The sequence below is a fragment of the Arachis stenosperma genome, chromosome 2 (assembly GCF_014773155.1).
Source record: "Arachis stenosperma cultivar V10309 chromosome 2, arast.V10309.gnm1.PFL2, whole genome shotgun sequence".
Taxonomy (NCBI): domain Eukaryota; kingdom Viridiplantae; phylum Streptophyta; class Magnoliopsida; order Fabales; family Fabaceae; genus Arachis; species Arachis stenosperma.
In genome coordinates, this window is record NC_080378.1 from 21,585,272 (window position 1) to 21,606,596 (window position 21,325).

Here is a 21,325-nt window from a genome sequence, read left to right on the forward strand (position 1 = left end):
AGGTACTTGGCAACTTGCTCTTCAGTGACATACTCATCCTCTTCAGAGGAAGAATACTCATCAGAGCTCATGAATGGCAGAAGTAAATTCATTGGAATCTCTATGGTCTCATTTTGAGCCTCAGATTCCCATGGTTCCTCATTAGGGAACTCATTGGAGGCTAGTGGACGTCCATTGAGGTCTTCCTCAGTGGCGTTCACTGCCTCTTCCTTCTCTCCAAATTTTGCCATGTTGATGACCTTGCACACTCCTTTTGGATTTTCTTCTGTATTGCTTGGAAGAGTACTAGGAGGGAGTTCAGTAATTGTCTTGCTCAGCTGTCCCACTTGTGCCTCCAAATTCCTAATGGAGGACCTTGTTTCAGTCATGAAACTTTGAGTGGTGTTGATTAGATCAGAGACCATGGTTGCTAAGTCAGAGTGGCTCTACTTAGAATTCTCTGTCTGTTGCTGAGAAGAAGATGGAAAAGGCTTGCTATTGCTAAACCTGTTTCTTCCACCATTATTATTGTTGAAACCTTGTTGAGGTCTCTGTTGATCCTTCCATGAGAGATTTGGATGATTTCTCCATGAAGAATTATAGGTGTTTCCATAGGGTCCTCCCATGTAATTCACCTTTTCCATTGAAGGGTTCTCAGGATCATAAGCTTCTTCTTCAGATGAAGCATCCTTAGTACTGCCTGGTGCATTTTGCATTCCAGACAGACTTTGAGAAATCAAACTGACTTGCTGAGTCAATATTTTGTTCTGAGCCAATATTCCATTCAGAGTATCAATCTCAAGAACTCATTTCTTCTGATTCGTCCCATTGTTCACATGATTCCTTTCAGAAGTATACATGAATTGATTATTTGCAACCATTTCAATGAGTTCTTGAGCTTCTGTAGACGTCTTTTTCAGATGAAGAGATCCTCCAGCAGAGCTATCCAAAGACATCTTGGACAGTTCAGACAGACCATCATAGAAAATACCTATGATGCTCCATTCAGAAAGCATGTCAGAAGGACATTTTCTGATCAATTGTTTGTATCTTTCCCAAGCTTCATAGAGGGATTCTCCTTCCTTCTGTCTGAAGGTTTGGACTTCCACTCTAAGCTTACTCAATTTTTGAGGTGGAAAGAACTTTGCCAAGAAGGCATTGACTAGCTTTTCCCAAGAGTTCAGGCTTTCTTTAGGTTGTGAGTCCAACCAAATCCTAGCTCTGTCTCTTACAGCAAAAGGGAATAGCATAAGTCTGTAGACCTCAGGGTCAACCCCATTAGTCTTGACAGTGTCACAGATTTGCAAGAATTCAGCTAAAAACTGATGAGGATCTTCCAATGGAAGTCTATGGAACTTGCAATTCTGTTGCATTAGAGAAACTAATTGAGGCTTAAGCTCAAAATTGTTTGCTCCAATGGCAGGGATAGAGATGCTTCTCCCATAGAAGTCGGGAGTAGGTGCAGTAAAGTCACCAAGCACCTTCCTTGCATTGTTGGCATTGTTGTTGTTTTCGGCTGCCATGGGTTCTTCTTCTTTGAAGATTTCTGTTAGGTCCTCTACAGAGAGTTTTGCCTTAGCTTCTCTTAGCTTTCGCTTCAAGGTCCTTTCAGGTTCAGGGTCAGCCTCAACAAGAATGCTTTTGTCTTTGCTCCAGCTCATATGAAAGAGAATAGAACAAGAAAGTATAGAATCCTCTATGTCACAGTATAGAGATTCCTTGAGGTGTCAGAGGAAAAGAAAAATAGAAGGAAGAGGTAGAAGAATTCGAACTTAGTGAGATAGAGTTCGAATTGTGCATTGAGAAGGAGTGGTACTCCATAAATAGAAGGATGTGAGAAGAGGGGAAGAAATAAATTAAAAAGGTTTTAAAAACATTTTGAAAAACTTTAATTGATTTTCGAAAACTAAGAGTGGGAAAGAAATAAAGTGATTTTTGAAAAAGATTTGAAATTAGAAATTAAAAAGATATGATTGAAAACTATTTGGAAAAAGATGTGATTAAAAAGATATGATTGAAAAGTTATGGTTTTAAAAAGATATGATTGAAAAGATATGATTTGAAAAACAATTTTAAAAAGATTTGATTTTAAAAATTAATGACTTGCCTAACAAGAAAAGATATGATTCAAATATTAAACCTTTCTCAACAGAAAAGGCAACATACTTGAAATGTTGAATCAAATCATTAATTGATAACAAGAAAAGATATGATTCAAATATTAAACCATTCCATTGTACTTCAATCAATTCAACACCTATTTCACTCAATATTTCTATCCCTTTCTACCATAATTCCATAACAATCCACAAGTTCTCAATCAAGATTCCAACCTTCACAATTTTACACAATTTGACTCTTCACCAACACAATTCATCATATCTCATCATAAATTCACATAGTTATCATTATTCACCCCAACATCAATAATTATCATAATAATTCATCAAAATCAGCACAAGCATCATTAATCATAATCCACTATCAACAATTCAAACCTATATATCCTATAGTCCACTAGCTTAAGGTTCACGAAACATTATATATTACATAAAGGAAACCAAAACCATACATTGGCCAATTCTCAATATGCACAACACCTCAAAATTTGGATCCCACAATCTTTCAATCACAACCAAGCCACCAACTCAAATTCAAATGCTTCCAAATAGCCAAGACAACTCCAACAAACACCAATGCTCAAACTAACATCATATATTTCATCAAAATCAATACCTAATCACTACAACATTTTGGGTCTATGGTCACGGTTTTTTTTGTCACGGTAAAAAATCGTGACCATAGACCCTCTATGGTCACGGTTTTTTAGGGTGACCAAAAAAAAAAAGCTATGGTCACGGTTTTTTTGGAAATGGTGACCATAGAGTACCTATGGTCACGGTTTTTTAAAAAAGGGTGGCCTAAAAGAGTCTATGGTCACGGTTTTGAGGGGTGACTTAAAGAGGTCTATGGTCACGGTTTTCTACAGTGACCAAAAGGGTCTATGGTCACGGTTTTTTAAAAAAGGGTGACCTAAAAGGGTCTATGGTCACGGTTTTAGGGGGTGACCTAAAGGGGTCTATGGTCACGGTTTTGGGGGGTGGCCTAAAAGGGTCTATGGTCACGGTTTTGGGGGTGACCTAAAGGGGTCTATGGTCACGGTTTTTTACAGTGACCAAAAAGGGGCTATGGTCACGGTTTTTCAAAAAAGGGTGACCTAAAAGGGTCTATGGTCACGGTTTTGGGAGGTGACCTAAAGGGGTCTATGGTCACGGTTTTGGGAGTGGCTTAAAAGGGTCTATGGTCACGGTTTTGGGAAGTGGCCTAAAGGGGTCTATGGTCACGGTTTTGGGGGTGGCCAAAAAGGGTCTATGGTCACGGTTTTAGGGGTGACCTAAAGAGTCTATGGTCACGGTTTTTTACAGTGACCAAAAAGGGGCTATGGTCACGGTTTTTAAAAAAAGGGTGACCTAAAAGGGTCTATGGTCACGGTTTTGGGGGGTGACCTAAATGGGTCTATGGTCACGATTTTTGGGGTGGCCTAAAAGGGTCTATGGTCACGGTTTTGGGGGTGACTTAAAGGTCTCTATGGTCACGGTTTTTTACAGTGACCAAAAAGGGTCTATGGTCACGGTTTTTCAGAAGGGTGACCTAAAAGGGTCTATGGTCATGATTTTGAGGGTGACCTAAAGAGGTCTATGGTCACAGTTTTTTACGGTGACCAAAAAGTGTCTATGGTCACAGTTTTTCAAAAGAGTGACCTAAAAGGATCTATGGTCACGGTTTTGGAGGGTGACCTAAAGAGATCTATGGTCACAATTTTAATCATTTGAGTTTAAATTAATGAAGATTTTTATATACTTTTTTATAATTTTAAATATTTTATCTTTTAAAAATTTTAATAATTAAAAACTAATAATAATTTATATGATTTATTTTAAATTTAATTTTATAAATAAAAAATTAAGTTGAATATTATTAATCTTAAATTAAAAAAAATTTAAAACTTAATAATATAAAAAATAATTTAATAACTTAATAATGGAAGTGTTATATAATTAAATTTAAGAAATTTTTATTATAAATAAATTATGGTTTATTTATTAAATTGAATTCTTAGAGTTAGAGATTAATTTATTAGGAATGATTAAATAGATTTTTGTAAATACTTTAGATTTAAGTCAATTAATATTTATGTATAATTTTTATTTTAATTAGTTATTTTATATAAATTGAAATTAAAGTTATGATAGAAAAATAATAAAAGAAAATATAATTTAATTTAGGTAATTGATATTTTGAATTTAACCGTATTTTATAAAATGTAATTAGTGTATTTACTTTATAATTTAAATTAAAAATAATTATTTAAACTCAATAATATTTTGATAAATGAAATTTTATGTGTTCTAAAAATAATCTTCATAATATTATATTTAAATTCTAAATTATTATTTTATCTCAAATATTTTATAAAATTGTTATATTTGTTTTATATATTTTATCTTAGTTCTAAAATTTTCTAATAAAAACCCTAATTTCCCAAATTTCTCAATGTAATACCCTAAATCCTTAAACACACGCACACAACACTCAGTGAGGGGGGGGGGGGAGGGGGAGAAAGGGGCAACAGTGAAGGGAGAAGGGGGAGCTCGAGGGAGAAGAGGGGAAGAGAGGAGGGGACGACGCGGCTGGGTCCTTCCCGCCGTCGTCGTTGTCGTTGAGGCGCCGGAGGAGAGAGAGATTTGCTTTGCAGAGGCGTTGAGGGAGAGAGGGAGCCGCGCTCTGCTGCCGATCCGCCACCGAACTGCCGCACGCGGGGAGCCATTGCCATCGCGAGCTGTAGCGCCGCACAGTCCAGCCACCGTGACCTCCGTAGAGCCACCGTCGTTGCGCTGTTCCGCCGTCACCGCTGTTGCCCTAGAGCTCGCCGTCGTCATTGAGCAGGACGGAGATGAGAGAGAGCGCGAGCGAGAGAACAGAGAGTCTTATTGAAGACCTCCCTTTGAAGGTGTAAAGTGTACAACCTTTAGACTCTGGTATTTTACCTTAAACTTTTGATTTTCAGTGCTTCTATTTGCATTTACATTGTAGTTCACAATTAACAAAACTATTATTAGTATTTTTTTTCCAGCTTCTAATGAAAAATTTGAATCTCTGAGACTTAATAAGTATGTTCCATCGTGCATTGAACCTCTGGAAGTCATGATTCAGGTATGGATTTATTCTCCGGCAGAAAATTTTATTTCTGGAAATTACAGGAAATTTGTGTCTATGATTACAGAAAATCTTATTTCTGGAAATTATCTTTTGTTGTTTGAGTATATATTTGTTACTAACTTTATTATTGCTTCTTAATTTGTATGATCCAGTATGGTAAAGATTATGAATTTGATGCTCCAGTGAAGCTCCTAGAGAAACATCTACATGCTATGGCACAATCTGTTGATGAGCAACTTCTTGTTGTTTCTCAGGTCTTGGCTTCTTAATCAATGGTTGATTTGAAATGCTTACCCCTCCTCTTTTTGGATTCATATAGGTTATTGCTTTCAATGATAAGCCTGTGAAGAATTTGAAGGGCTTGGCCACCATGGTTGAGAACTGTGATGATGAGTTTCTAAAGTTTGATCTGGAATACCAACAGGTTCTCTCTCATGGACTCAGTCGTGTGAATTTTTTTTTGACTTTCTAAAGTTTTCTGAATTAACATTTAATCTAACTTTCATGTATCAGTAAGCTGCCCATTCTTCTCTTTACCCATTCTTTACATATTTCGTTTAAGCATATATTTTTCTAGTTTCTTATGTGGAATTTGACTTGTCATATCAATTAGAAGTTGTTTCTTTCTCTATCTTTTACATAATTAAATTGAAAGTAAAACTACACTTTAGTACTAGGAAAATTTTCATTTAAAAACTTAGCCTGTAAAAGATTAAATGTACTCGCTTTAGTCCTTGTAATATTTATGTTTCAACACTTTAGTTTGTAAAAATATATCAGTTCTAATATTTCATGATGTGATAGTTACTGCAATAGGCACTTAGCGCATGTGTATTTAGTATGTAATAATACTAATTTCTGTATTTTACTAATTTTCTATTTGTTAATGAAGTTTATCTAAAAGTAATAATACTGATTTCAATTTCTCAATCATTCATTTCATCTACAAAAATTGAATACATGAGTTCAAGCATTCAGGCTTCTATTTTGTTTAGATTCATTAATAAATAATTAAAGGCAATGACTAAGAATAATATCAGTTCTAATAATACATAGAGTCTAAGTTTGTGATACTGACTTATAGTTTGTGATATGACTTATAGTCTAATTAAAGGCAATGACTAAGAATAATACGTTGAGTATGCGAGGGGGTGGATCTAGCTTGATATTTTAAATTGATATTATTTGCGGTTGCTGAAATTCAACCTTTAATGCTTTGATTTGTTAATGCTAAAATTGGATCGTTTAGATTAGTATTCATTTGTTGTTATTATTGTCATTATTCGTCTGCTAATATTGATAGTGTCTTTTGGTGTCGGCTAATAGCTAAGTGTTGGAGGGTTGTTGTTTTAATTTGTCCTATTTTGTGTGTTGATTTTCATATAATGTGCTCCAATTCCAAGATCAACAGCAGTCTTGATCTTCACTAAGGGGGGGGGGGGGATTAAACTGAAAATAATATCAGTGCATTTATAATGAAATGCTTCTTGAAGTTTTGGTCATAGAATTTAACTAGCTTCTTTTTTTATTTACCGATGTCATTTTTAATATCCTAATTCCTGCTCTCTATTAGGCATTCAGTTCACTGTTTTCACTATACAAACTGCTTTAACTAATTTACTTAAATTGCTGAGAAATTGAGATAAACTGATTTAGTTTTTTCATATTTACACGTTTCCAATATCCACTTGAAAGGCATAATTAATGATACCATTTATGGGTAAGCCACTTAAGGTTCTGTGGTTATAAGATTTGCAGGTAATTTCTATGTTATATGTTCTCCTGTTGGTATTGAATCTGCTTTAATTTTATTTCCCAGGATGTGACAGCAACTAAAAGAAATGAATTTGAGGATTATTTTTTGAAGCGAGAGTTGCTCATGGGAATATATGAGAAGGGTTTTGAAAGGCCTTCTCCTATCCAAGAAGAAAGCATTCCAATTGCTCTTACTGGTAGTGACATTCTTGCAAGGGCTAAAAATGGGACAGGCAAAACAGCTGCATTTTACATTCCTGCATTGGAAAAAATTGACCAGAAACAATCTATTCTGGCATAGTTCAAATTGTATTGCTCTCACGCCTGTGGAACAATTTTGTTAATAGTGTCTACTTAGTGTTAGTATATATATTATTGTATAAAACTAAGATTAAGACAAGTGTATTTACTCAACTATATTGATATGTTAGCTGGTTACTTTAATCACAACTTATCTTAATTGTTGATTATCATTTTTTATTTTTAGATTTATTTTGTAATCATCATCATTTTGGGATGTGATTATTCTTTAAAAAAAAAAATTAAATCTCATAAAACAAAATAGGTTTTGGTCACAGTAAAAACCGTGACCATAGATAAGGCTATGGTCACGGTTTTGTGGGGTGACCATAGATAATCTATGGTCACGGTGAAAAACCGTGACCATAGATAAGGCTATGGTCACGGTTTTAAGGTGGGGTGACTATAGAGGCTATGGCCACGGCGAAAAACCGTGACCATAGATAGGGCTATGGTCACGGTTTTAAGGAGGGGTGACCAAAGAGTCTATGGTCACGGTAAAAACCGTGACCATAGATAAGGCTATGGTCACGGTTTTTACGCGTGACCATAAATTAACCTATGGTCACGGTGAAAAAACGTGGCCTAAAGTGTCAGAATTTGAAAATTGAAACCGTGACCATAGAAACCGTGACCATAGATAAAAAAACCGTGACCATAGACCTATGGCCACGAGAGAATAGACCACGGTAAAAAACCGTGACCATAGGTCCAAAACCGTGACCATAGATCTATGGTCACCTTTTTTACTAGCTATGGTCACGGTTTTTTACCGTGACCATAGGCCTTTTATTTTGTAGTGAATATTCAAAATATGACCAACTACATTGATTTTTGAGAAACTTTACTTTATCCACAGAAATTGGGGATGAAACCCAACAATTCGTCACTAATGGTTAGTACCTAAACAACCAAAACACAAAAATTACTCAAAACTCAAACCTTAATTTTCGAAATTCATAGAGCTACATAATGGGGAGGGAGTTTCAAAATCTTACAAACAAAATTTAGATAGAACTAATGGGTTTGACAAGAGTTTTGCATGGCCGCAAACCGTTCGCGAACCGGAGCACTGTACCTCGAGTTATGGTCAAATGAAGGTGAGCGTGAATAGTGTTTGATGAAACCCTTGCTCTCTTTCTCACTTCAGCAACTCAACCTTCATATGTGTGTGTTTAATGAGCTGAATGGGTCTCATTAACACACTTATATATGTTGGACTTGGGCTCAATTTGAGTCCGGTCTATTCCATTAGCGTTTTTGGCTCGTTTAGTCCAATTTTAGGTCAAACCTTTAGAGTTAGCATCTAGTTTTCCAACTTTAATTGTTTTCCTAAGTTTTTCTATAGTTTTTATTACTTTCACGCAATATCGGACAGACTTAAGTTGGTACTGCCGGCTAATTTATCGGTATGCATTTTTACACATTTTTTCCATAAAATTACATTTTCTAACTCAGAAAAATCTACTGAGTCCAAATATCATATTTAAATTTTCTAATTAACATTCTAAATTTTGAACCTATTTTAAATAGTTAAATTATTTTAATTAAGCGGTTAATTAATTGCGGTTCTTACATAGTTCACTCGTCTACTTAAAAAAGGGTTAAGAATTCAAATCTCATATTGTGTATTTAGCAATTTATTTGCTAATAATAAACTATTAAATGGACTTTCAATGCACGACAAATTAATCATTAACTTATCTAATCGAAGGATACGGTAAAAAACCAAAAAATAACTTTGGAGTTTGGATGCTTCTTTGTTTGTTTATTTCTATAGGACCAATGTAATCTTTTTTAAGAAATAAATTTAAAAACAAAAATTCAATATTATTACCAATTATATTAATCCTGCATCCTATGGGCTGCGGATGGTCCCTTGGAGTAATCGAATGCAATATAAATTATTTTGGTCATATTGTATCTGCTAGTTTAAATTAAAAGAGTTAAACTTACTACAGATTATTTATTTTATTAGTTTGTAATATTAAAAATTGATGTAAAATTTAAACTTGAGCAGGCAATCGTGAATTTTTCCAAAATACGAATTAAATATACTTTTTAATGCAAATATTCTAGTGGATTATTTAATACCCCCAAGAGTCACATTGATCAAAGAGATATGAAAAAAAATCCAAAATATCTTGCTCAACATTCGTCACTCGTTGCATAAATGAACTCACATCTGTAGGGGTGTTCATGGATCGGATCGTATCTGCAGATCTGCGGTAAATATCTGCATTCAATCCGAAAATTGCAGATACAATTCGATCCGCAAATTAATCAGATCGAATTTAATCCGATATGCACTCTTTGCAGATCGGATCGCAAATATCTGCTCTACATTTGCGTATCCGATCCGCGGATCCGCAAATCCGCACAATAATAATTAAAAATAAATAAATATATATGTTTGGTATTATATTTACTTGTTTGTATGTTTTAGTTAATAATTATTATTCATATATTGTATTATTTTATTTTTGTTATTTAGAAAGAGTTTGATTAAAAATATTTTAAGAATAAATGAGTTTAAAAATATAAAAGAAATATTTTTATTGAATTTTTTTTACATAGAAATATGATTAAAAAGAGAAGGTTTAATTATGCAGATATATCCGATATCCGATCCGATCCGATAAAAATTGTGCGGATCAGATCGAATTTTCGGCCATATCCGATCCGATCTGCGGACACCACCCCTACACATCTGAAAAAGAATAAATAAAAAAAACATAACACTTAACACATGTATATATTAAGCCAATAATATAACATCATATTAATTAAGCCAATAAAAAATAAAAAAGCAAGAAAAGAAAGCACGAACACTACTCTCTCTTGGTGTGGACGGCGGGAAGATAGTGTGAATTGTGAAATGACACCAAGAATCAAAGGTGATTCTCAGTATTCATTATTAGATTATATTTCTTATCTATTATAATTAAATTATAATGATTGATTTCATCAAAATCACACAGAAGACTTTAAAGTTCTTAACCTATAGATACGTATTTGACATTCATAGAAAAAAATTGATTATACTTGCTTTTGTTTATTCTATTAAGATAGGTTTAATTATTTTAGTGATGGATTATTTTATTTAAAAATATATATAAATATATGATAATTAATTTAATTATTAATTTTTATTTTTATATTTTTAATGTATATTTTATATTTTAATATATATTTTATTAGAATTGTATACCATCAATGTGAAGGCTAAATCACTGAAATAGGGAGTGAGCTGGCTTTATGTTTGCTATTGCTGTCTTAAACAGGCCTCTTAAATTCCTCCTTAAAAGATAGGTGTATGTTATGGTATTTATATATAGATACCTAATTTACTAAAAAGAAATAAAAATTAATATTTAATTTAAAAAATTTATCTATTTTATTATATAAAAATCGGATTTCTGTACTTAATGATAGAACTGACGTGGCATGCTTCTGAGAATGTTTCTCGATTTATTTCTTTTAACTCATTAAATACAAGTTATTACCATAAATTAACTATATCAATTAATTGATTTGATTAGATATTTAAATATCGTTTAATTTATTATAATTTATATCAATTTGATTTGGTAGTATATTTTAATTTATTTATTTTAATATTTTGTTAATATTTTTAATTTATTTCTTTTAATTTATTAAATCAAATTTATTGTGTGTACTAATTAATTAATTTGATTAATTTATTAGTCATTAAAATAATAAATCTATGAATAAAATAGGCAATTGAAATATTTTCAACTAATAATTGAATCATATCAAATCATATCATATATATTGAGGAAAATTCAAATCATGTGAATTAAGGACTAAATTAAAATGAGATAATTTTTTACTTATTCAAGTTGAGTGAAATAAATACAAATTAATTTTGTTAGATAATCATAGTTGTCTGGTCTACTATATATAGATGGCCACACAAAATTATAAAAATCGTGATTTTTATCGCTCTTACTATTTCAACTCTTCTTTTCTTCTTCTTTTTTTCTTTATGTATAATTTTTTTATATATAAATGTACCCAAAATGAGAAAGTACGGATGAGTATTTTATTGATTGTTTGTTTGATGAATATATCTCAATTTAGGCATTCTACTACTGTGGATGGAAGTTGACCTGTAGCAATTCAAAATGGCCAATGTATTTTTTTATAGTATTAGATTGAAGAATATTTGTTAAAATGAATATACCTTTTGTAATGAATTTTTTTCAATTGTTATATTTTTATGTCAGTCGTGTAAATTCTTTGAAGGCACAAGATAATAAAATAGGTTGACTTTAATATCATTAGAAGCTAAATTTAATAGTTCAAATAAGCACCACTAATTATGTTAAACAAGTAATTTTATAATAATAATGTGATTTACATATTAATTTGTGTGTGTAAATTCATTTCAAAATTAAATGTAGAAGTTAGACTCAATTACGCTAAAATTTTAAAGGTAATATAGAATTTGACAACAAAATTAACATTCATTAGGAAAATAAATTTATTTATAGCTATTTCCTAATTATAAATAATAACAAGACTTATGAAAAAATATTAATGTCATCTTTTTTATTAATTAAATCATAATATTAGGTAGTTGATAGTTTTATAAGCGGAAATTATTAAGTAATTACGTAAAAATTAGCAACGAACAAGCAATAAAGATTCAGAAAAAATCAATTATATAATACCAATTTCATAATTAAAATATGTCACATATCATATTCTCATATATTCTATTTATTATCTATTCTATTATATAAAAATTAGGTTTCTGCACTTAATGATGGAGTTAACGTGACATGCTTATGAGAATGTTTAGCGATTTGTTTCTTTTAACTCATTAAATATAATTTATTATGATAAATTAACTATATCAACTAACTGATTTGATTAGATGTTTAAATATCACATAATTTATTATAATTTATATCAATTTGATTTGGTAGTATTTTTTAATTTATTTCTTTTAATGTTCTATTAGTATTTTTTAATTTATTAAACCAAATTAATTATAGTAATTATTTGTATTAGTTAACTAATTAGATTAATTAATTAATCATTAAAATAATAAATCTACGAATAAAATAGGTTCTCGAGATATTTTTTACTAATAATTAAATCAAATCAACTTATATTTATTGAGCTAAATTTAAATAATATGAATTAATGACTAAACTAAAATAAGATTATTTTTTACTCATTCAAATTGAACGCAATAAATAAAATTAATTTTGTTAGATAATCATAGTCTTTTGGTCTTTTATATATAGATAGCCACACAAAATTATGAAAATCATCATATTTTTTAAGTTACTACACAAATATTATATTTTAGGTAATTATATATTTTTTATGTTATTTTAAAAATTATTATATAATTTTAAGATCATTTAATTATGTTTATTTTTTTAAAAGCATTGTTATTATTGGAGAGTAACTAATGTTTGTGATAGTCTAAAATTGAAAAACAAAAATACAAAATATTAATATACTGAGTTTTTAAAGTATAAATTTTGAAGTAAATATATGTGATTATAATTAATGATCATAACTAAAAGTCTTTATTTTATTTCTATTTTTTAGGACATGTTTATCTTAAATTTTATTTCTTTATTAATTAGTATTTTTTTTGAACATTTAATTGTTATTAATTTATATAAATTAAAATATATAACTTTAAAAAATAGATACGTGTCTAAAAAATGAAAAAAAAAATTTGTTAGTAAAAAATTTATGTCGCTTTAGTTTTTTTTTTTTTTTTTTGGCATCATATCTTACATTTTTACTATAATTAAAAGTTAGAGGTAAATTATTAAATATAAATTAGCAAAAAAAATATAATACTTAATGAATTATCATAATCACAATTAAATGTATTTAAGTTATTTTCATATAATAAAAGTGATATGCTTCAAAAAATATTTGTATATAATTTACTAACAAATATATGAGATATTTATCATAATTTTTATTTTTAATAAAAATATCATTGTATTAAAGTGATGCATTTTAAAGATGTATAAATGAGAATTTTATTAAAAAAATTTACAAGATAGTAAATACAATTTTATTTTAATTTTATCCTTAACATTTAGTTTTAATTTTACCTTTAGAGTTTTAATATGTTTCAATTATACCATTGGAGTGAACAACATTAATTATAACTAATAAATTATATTATCTGATTTGACCAAAATTAAATAAATATTAAATTATTTAATAAATAATAAATAAAAAATAAAATAAATGAATTTAATTTGAATTATTTTCTTATTATTTTCTATATCTAGAAAGCTTAATGTACTTTTATGTATTTTGATTAATAGTTCTCAAAGGAGTTACTATTTTATTTACTAACATTTTAAATTTTTTATAATATTTTCATAAAACTTGATTAATAGGTTGTTCTTCACAATGTTTTTCTTGAATTTTTTAACAAAAATATATCTTAATTTTTGTTTCATCTTTTATATTTATTTATTATATTAATTTTTTTTACAGTGTATTTTTATCAACAACATACATTGTTATTAGTCTTTTTAACCTTTTTTAATTATTTATTACCTTATTTTTAATTATTTATTTTTTTCACTCCTTGTATGTTTTTCACTTCATTTTAGTTTTAATTTCATACTTAACTTTCAGTTATATAAAAGTCAATAGTTTCTTTCAAAACATGGTTAAATATATTATCTATTATATACAATCATTAGGATAAACAAACAAATATAAATTGAATATATAATTTAATTTTAATTTAAACTAAAAACTAAATGAATTATCAGAAAAATAGCAACTAATTTTGTTTTTAATTTCTCTATAATTTATTTAAAGGTAAAAATCTCTCTATAACCACTAACATTGCCGATAACAAAATTATAAGTCTCTATAAAATAAAAAATATATAAAATAAATAACATATATATAATTTTAAAGTTATTAATCATAGACTATGGACAAATTTTTTTTAAAAAAATATTATGGATCAACATGTAATTTTTTTATATTTTTATTTTTTTTCTAAAATTTTTCAGACTTATCAATCTTTAAGTTGTCTATACATCATTTCTCAAAATATTATGATTTCACAAGATATAATATGTGGGGTAAATCACCTTTAAACCATTTGCATACTATTTTTACGTATATCCCCTGATGAGCGGATAATTTATACTCTTTTTGGCATTGTTTTTAGTATGTTTTTAGTATGATTTAGTTAGTTTTTAGTATATTTTTATTAGTTTTTAGCTAAAATTCACTTTTCTGGACTTTACTATGAGTTTGTGTGTTTTTCTGTGATTTCAGGTATTTTCTGGCTGAAATTGAGGGTCCTGAGCAAAAATCTGATCCAGAGACTGAAAAGGACTGCAGATGCTGTTGGATTCTGACCTCCCTGCACTCGAAGTGGATTTTCTGGAGCTACAGAAGCCCAATTGGCGCGCTCTCAACGGCATTGGAAAGTAGACATCCTGGGCTTTCCAGCAATATATGATAGTCCATACTTTGCCCAAGATTTGATGGCCCAAACCGGCGTAGCAATTCGGCCTCAGAAATTCCAGCGTTAAACGCCGGAACTGGCATAAAACTTGGAGTTAAACGCCCAAACTGGCATGAAAGCTGGCGTTTAACTCCAGAAAAGGTCTCTACACGAAAATACTTCATTGCTCAGCCCAAGCACACACCAAGTGGGCCCGGAAGTGGATTTTTCTGTCATTTACTCATTTCTGTAAACCTTAGGATACTAGTTTACTATTAATAGGATCTTTTGACATTGTATCTGTACCTCATGACACTTTACACGTTTCTTTGTGTACCTTTCACAGTATGAGTCTCTAAACCCCATGGTTGGGGGTGAGGAGCTCTGCTGTGTCTTGATGGATTAATGCAATTACTACTGTTTCTCATTCAATCATGCTTGCTTCCATTCTAAGATAATACTTGTTCTTAATCCGGATGAATGTGATGATCCGTGACAATCATCATCATTCTCAACTATGAACGTGTGCCTGACAACCACCTCCGTTCTACCTTAGATTGAGTAGTTATCTCTTGGATTCTTTAATCGGAATCTTCGTGGTACAAGCTAGAACTGATGGCGGCATTTAAGAGAATCCGGAAGGTCTAAACCTTGTCTGTGGTATTCTGAGTAGGATTCAATGATTGAATGACTGTGATGTGCTTCAAACTCCTAGCAGGCGGGGCGTTAGTGACAGACGCAAAAGAATCAATGGATTCTATTCCGGCCTGACCGAGAACCGACAGCTGAATTCCGCGTGCTGTGACAGAGCATATGCAATTGTTTTCACTGAGAGGATGGGAGGTAGCCATTGACAACGGTGAAACCCTACATACAGCTTGCCATGGAAGGAGCCTTGCGTGTTTGATGAAGAAGACAATAGGAAAGCAGAGATTCAGAAGATGGAGCATCTCCAAACCCCAACCTATTCTCCACCACTGCAATACAAGTAACCATTTTATGCTCTTTTGCTTTTTACAATCAATCCTGGTAATTTCTGATATCCTGACTAAGATTTACAAGATAACCATAGCTTGCTTCAAGCCGACAATCTCCGTGGGATCAACCCTTGCTCATGCAAGGTATTACTTGGACGACCCAGTGCACTTGCTGGTTAGTTGTGCGGAGTTGCAAAAGTGTGATTGCAATTTTGTGCACCAAGTTTTTGGCGCCGTTGCCGGGGATTGTTCGAGTTTGGACAACTGACGGCTTATCTTGTTGCTTAGATTAGGACTGTTTTTGTTTTTATTGGTTTAGAGTCTTTTAGTTGAGTCTAGTTTCATATTTTAAGTTTGGTGTCAATTGCATGCTTTTGTTTTTCTTTTAATTTTTGATTTTGCACTTCTTTAGTCCCTTTTTGATTCATAAAAATTCTAAGTTTGGTGTCCTCTTTGTGTTTTTCTTTTAAAATTTTCGAAAATTAGTGTTTGATTTTCTAAAAATTTTAAGTTTGGTGTCTTTTTGTTGTTTTTCTCTTTTCTCTTTTCAAAAATCAAATCTTTTTCAAAAAAATTTTTCAATCATATCTTTTTAATTGCTGTTTTCAAAATCTTTTTAATTAACTAATTGATTCAGTTCTCAATTTGCTTTGATCTTATTTTATTCTTAATTTTTGAATTTTTATTTTAGTTTTCTTTTGTTTTATTTTATTTTATTTTATTTTCGGTTAATTCAAAAAAAAAAAACAAAATTTATCTGTTTGCAATCATTATCATTTCCCTTTTGTCCATTATGGACATAAGTGGGATTGATCAGTCCAAAAGGACTCTGGGGTCATATGCTAACCCCATTACAGCTGCATATGGGAGTAGCATCTGTACACCTCCCATCAAAGCAAGCAGCTTTGAGCTAAACCCTCAACTCATTATCATAGTGCAGCAAAATTGCCAGTATTCCGGTCTTCCACAGGAAGAACCTACTGAGTTTCTGGCACAGTTTTTACAAATTGCTGACACAGTACATGATAAAGAGGTGGATCAGGATGTCTACAGACTATTACTGTTTCCATTTGCTGTAAAAGATCAAGCTAAAAGGTGGTTGAATAACCAGCCTACAGCAAGCATAAAGACATGGAAACAGTTGTCAGACAAATTCCTGAATCATTTTTACCCTCCAAAGAAGATGACACAGCTAAGGCTGGACATCCAAGGCTTTAAACAAGAGGATAATGAATCCCTTTACAATGCCTAGGAGAGGTATAGAGGTATGCTAAGGAAATGTCCCTCTGAAATGTTTTCAGAGTGGGTACAGTTAGACATTTTCTACTATGGGCTTACAGAAAAAGCTCAGATGTCTTTAGACCACTCAGCTGGTGGATCTATACACATGAGGAAGACAATTGAAGAAGCTCAAGAGCTTATAGACACTGTTGCTAGAAACCAATATTTGTACTCTAGCAATGAGTTCTCTCCAAAAGAGGAAGTCATGACAGTAGTCAATGACCCTCATCCTCAAGAGATAATTGAGCTTAATCAACAATTGCTCCTGATGACAGAACAGTTAGCAGACTTTAAAGAGATGCTCTATGAAACTAAAGTTGCTAACAAAAGCATAGAACTGCAGTTGAATCAAGCAAAACAGCAAATATCTAAACAGATAACAGAGGAGTGTCAAGCAGTTCAATTGAGGAGTGGGAAGACCTTGAATAACACTGCTCAAAAGAGTAAAAAGCCAAACAAGGAACAATTGACAGAGGACAAACAAACTACTGTTCAAAATCCCTCTGAGGACAGTAAGAGCCCAGAGAGGAATGTCATTGGCGTTCAAACGCCAGAAAGGGAAGGAAAGCTGGCGTTAAACGCCCATTCCTTGCCCAGTTCTGGCGTTCAAACGCCAGAAAAGGGGGAAAAGTTGGCGTTAAACGCCCAATTTCCACCCAATCCTGGCGTTCAAACGCCAGGGGAAGATCAGACACCTGAGAGTGCTGACAGTAATCCCTCTAAAAAGGCTTCTTCAACCACTTCTGTAAGGAATAAACCTACAGCATCTGAGGTTGAAGAATATCAAGCCAAGATGCCTTATCCTCAGAAACTCCGCAAAGCGGAACAGGATAAGCAATTTGCCCGCTTTGCAGACTATCTAAGGACTCTTGAAATAAAGATTCCGTTTGCAGAGGCACTTGAGCAGATACCTTCTTATGCTAAGTTCATGAAAGAGATCTTAAGTCATAAGAAGGATTGGAGAGAAACTGAAAAAGTGTTTCTCACTGAAGAATGCAGTGCAGTCATTCTAAAAAGCTTACCAGAAAAGCTTCAAGATCCTGAAAGCTTTCTGATACCATGCACATTAGAAGGCACTTGCACCAAGACAGCCCTATGTGATCTTGGAGCAAGCATCAATTTAATACCTGCATCCACTATCAGAAAGCTTGGGTTGACTGGAGAAGTCAAACCAACCAGGATATGCCTCCAACTTGCTGATGGCTCCATTAAACATCCATCAGGCATAATAGATGATATGATTGTCAAGGTTGGGCCATTTGCCTTTCCAACTGACTTTGTGGTGCTGGAAATGGAGGAGCACAAGAGTGCAACTCTCATTCTAGGAAGACCATTCCTAGCAACTGGACGGACTCTCATTGATGTACAAAAAGGGGAGGTGACCCTAAGAGTCAATGAGGATGAGTTCAAGTTAAATGCTGTAAAAGCTATGCAGCATCCAGACACACCAAATGACTGCATGGGCGCTGACATCATTGACTCTCTGGTAGAAGAGATCAATATGGCTGAAAGCCTAGAATCAGAACTTGAAGACATCTTCAAGGATGCTCAACCTGATCAAGAAGAACCAGAGGAGGCAAAGGAATTTTCGAAAATTCCTCAGGAAGAGGATAAGCCTCCTAAGCCTGAACTCAAACCACTACCACCATCCCTGAAATATGCATTTCTGGGAGAGGGTGACACTTTTCCAGTGATTATAAGCTCTGCTTTAAATTCACAGGAAGAGGAAGCACTGATTCAAGTGCTAAGGACGCACAAGACAGCTCTTGGGTGGTCCATAAGTGATCTTAAGGGCATTAGCCCAGCTAGATGCATGCACAAGATCCTATTGGAGGATAATGCCAAACCAGTGGTCCAACCACAGAGGAGGCTAAATCCAGCCATGAAAGAGGTGGTGCAGAAAGAGGTCACTAAATTACTAGAGGCTGGGATTATTTATCCTATTTCTGATAGCCCTTGGGTGAGCCCTGTCCAAGTTGTTCCCAAAAAGGGAGGCATGACAGTGGTTCATAATGAAAAAAATGAACTGGTTCCTACAAGGACAGTCACAGGGTGGCGCATGTGTATTGATTACAGAAGGCTCAACACAGCCACCAGAAAGGATCATTTTCCTTTACCATTCATAGACCAAATGCTAGAAAGACTAGCTGGCCATGATTATTACTGCTTTTTGGATGGCTATTCAGGCTACAACCAAATTGTAGTAGATCCTCAGGACCAAGAGAAAACAGCATTCACTTGCTCATCTGGCGTGTTTGCCTACAGGAGGATGCCTTTTGGTCTGTGCAATGCACCTGCAACCTTTCAGAGGTGCATGCTCTCTATCTTCTCAGATATGGTAGAGAAATTTCTGGAAGTCTTCATGGATGACTTCTCAGTATATGGAGACTCATTTAGCTCCTTTCTTAATCACCTAGCACTTGTCTTGAAAAGGTGCCAAGAGACTAACCTGGTTTTAAACTGGGAGAAATGTCACTTTATGGTGACTGAAGGAATTGTCCTTGGGCACAAAATTTCAAGCAAGGGAATAGAGGTGGATAAGGCAAAGGTAGAGGTAATTGAAAAATTACCACCACCTGCCAATGTTAAGGCAATCAGAAGCTTTCTGGAGCATGCAGGATTCTACAGAAGGTTTATAAAGGATTTTTCGAAAATTGCAAAACCTTTGAGTAACCTGTTAGCTGCTGACACACCATTTGTGTTTGACACACAGTGTCTGCAGGCATTTGAGACCCTGAAAGCTAAGTTGGTCACAGCACCAGTTATCTCTGCACCAGATTGGACATTGCCATTTGAACTAATGTGTGATGCCAGTGACCATGCCATTGGTGCAGTGTTGGGACAGAGGCATAACAAGCTTCTGCACGTCATTTACTATGCCAGCCGTGTTCTAAATGACGCACAGAAGAACTACACAACCACAGAAAAAGAGTTACTTGCAGTGGTCTATGCCATTGACAAGTTTAGATCCTATCTAGTGGGATCCAAAGTGGTTGTGTACACTGACCATGCTGCTCTTAAATACTTACTCACAAGGCAGGATTCAAAACCCAGGCTTATAAGATGGGTGTTGCTTCTGCAAGAGTTTGATATAGAAATAAGAGACAGAAAAGGGACAGAGAACCAAGTGGCTGATCATCTGTCCCGAATAGAACCAGTAGCAGGGGCGTCCCTCCCTTCTACTGAGATTTCTGAGACTTTCCCAGATGAGCAACTATTCGCCATTCAGGAGGCTCCATGGTTTGCAGATATTGCAAATTTTAAAGCTGTGAGGTTCATTCCCAAAGAGTACAGCTACATGCAGAGAAAGAAATTAATTTCAGATGCCAAGTACTACCTCTGGGATGAACCATATCTCTTTAAGAGATGTGCTGACGGAGTGATTCGCAGATGTGTACCCAGAGAAGAAGCACAAAGGATCCTATGGCACTGCCATGGATCACAGTATGGAGGACATTTTGGAAGTGAGCGAACAGCCACTAAAGTCCTCCAATGTGGCTTCTACTGGCCTACTCTCTATAAAGATTCCCGAGAGTTTGTGCGTAACTGTGACAGTTGCCAAAGAGCTGGTAACCTGCCTCACGGATATGCCATGCCTCAACAAGGGATATTAGAGATAGAATTGTTTGATGTATGGGGGATTGACTTCATGGGGCCATTCCCACCATTATACTCGAACACTTACATTCTGGTGGCAGTGGACTACGTATCTAAGTGGGTGGAAGCAATTGCTACACCCACTAATGATACCAAGACTGTACTGAAATTCCTCCAGAAAAATATCTTCAGCAGGTTTGGTGTTCCCAGAGTACTAATCAGTGATGGGGGCACTCATTTCTGCAATAAACAGCTATACTCTGCTATGGTTAGATATGGAATCAGCCATAAAGTGGCAACTCCGTATCATCCACAGACAAATGGGCAAGCTGAAGTCTCTAACAGAGAGCTAAAAAGAATCCTAGAACGGACTGTAATAGCCCGAAGAAAGGATTGGGCAAAGAGCTTGGATGATGCTCTGTGGGCATACAGAACAGCATTCAAGACTCCTATAGGAACCTCTCCATACCAACTGGTGTATGGGAAGGCCTGTCATTTGCCTGTGGAACTGGAACATAAAGCCTACTGGGCAACCAGATTCCTAAACATGGATGCTCAATTAGCTGGTGAAAAAAGATTGCTCCAGCTAAATGAGCTAGAGGAGTTCAGACTCAATGCCTTTGAAAATGCAAAAATTTATAAGGAAAAGGCAAAGAAGTGGCATGACAAGAGATTGTCAACCAGAGTCTTTGAGCCAGGACAAAAAGTTCTGCTCTTCAACTCCAGGATC

At 33.5% G+C, this 21,325-nt stretch overlaps 1 protein-coding gene and 1 non-coding gene across 6 annotated transcripts; both read left to right on the top strand.

The window, feature by feature from the left end:
• Positions 1 to 989: 989 nt before the first annotated feature.
• Positions 990 to 1,097, top strand: LOC130964023 (small nucleolar RNA R71). The gene has a single exon (XR_009080136.1). It is a non-coding gene; the product is annotated as a small nucleolar RNA R71 (small nucleolar RNA).
• A 3,511-nt stretch (positions 1,098 to 4,608) lies between these two features.
• Positions 4,609 to 7,427, top strand: LOC130962008 (DEAD-box ATP-dependent RNA helicase 8-like). Of its 5 annotated transcripts, none has more exons than XM_057888085.1 (5): positions 4,609 to 5,018; positions 5,100 to 5,193; positions 5,352 to 5,441; positions 5,519 to 5,623; positions 7,019 to 7,427. In XM_057888085.1, the coding sequence occupies exons 2-5, from the start codon at positions 5,185 to 5,187 to the stop codon at positions 7,253 to 7,255; spliced, it is 441 nt and encodes a 146-aa protein (XP_057744068.1). In that variant the 5' UTR covers positions 4,609 to 5,018; positions 5,100 to 5,184; the 3' UTR covers positions 7,256 to 7,427. The 5 variants fall into 5 exon arrangements, with proteins under 5 accessions (XP_057744068.1, XP_057744070.1, XP_057744067.1 ...); XM_057888087.1 differs by having other exon boundaries at positions 5,114 to 5,193; XM_057888084.1 differs by having other exon boundaries at positions 4,609 to 5,193.
• The last annotated feature ends 13,898 nt before the right edge of the window (positions 7,428 to 21,325 follow it).

What these genes read in the sequence shown, in the direction of transcription:
- LOC130962008 (XM_057888084.1), top strand. An exon ending in CTGTTGATGAGCAACTTCTT is followed by an intron (nt 5,442 to 5,518) that starts GTTGTTTCTCAG and finishes GGATTCATATAG; the next exon opens with GTTATTGCTTTCAATGATAA. An exon ending in TTGATCTGGAATACCAACAG is followed by an intron (nt 5,624 to 7,018) that starts GTTCTCTCTCAT and finishes TTTATTTCCCAG; the next exon opens with GATGTGACAGCAACTAAAAG.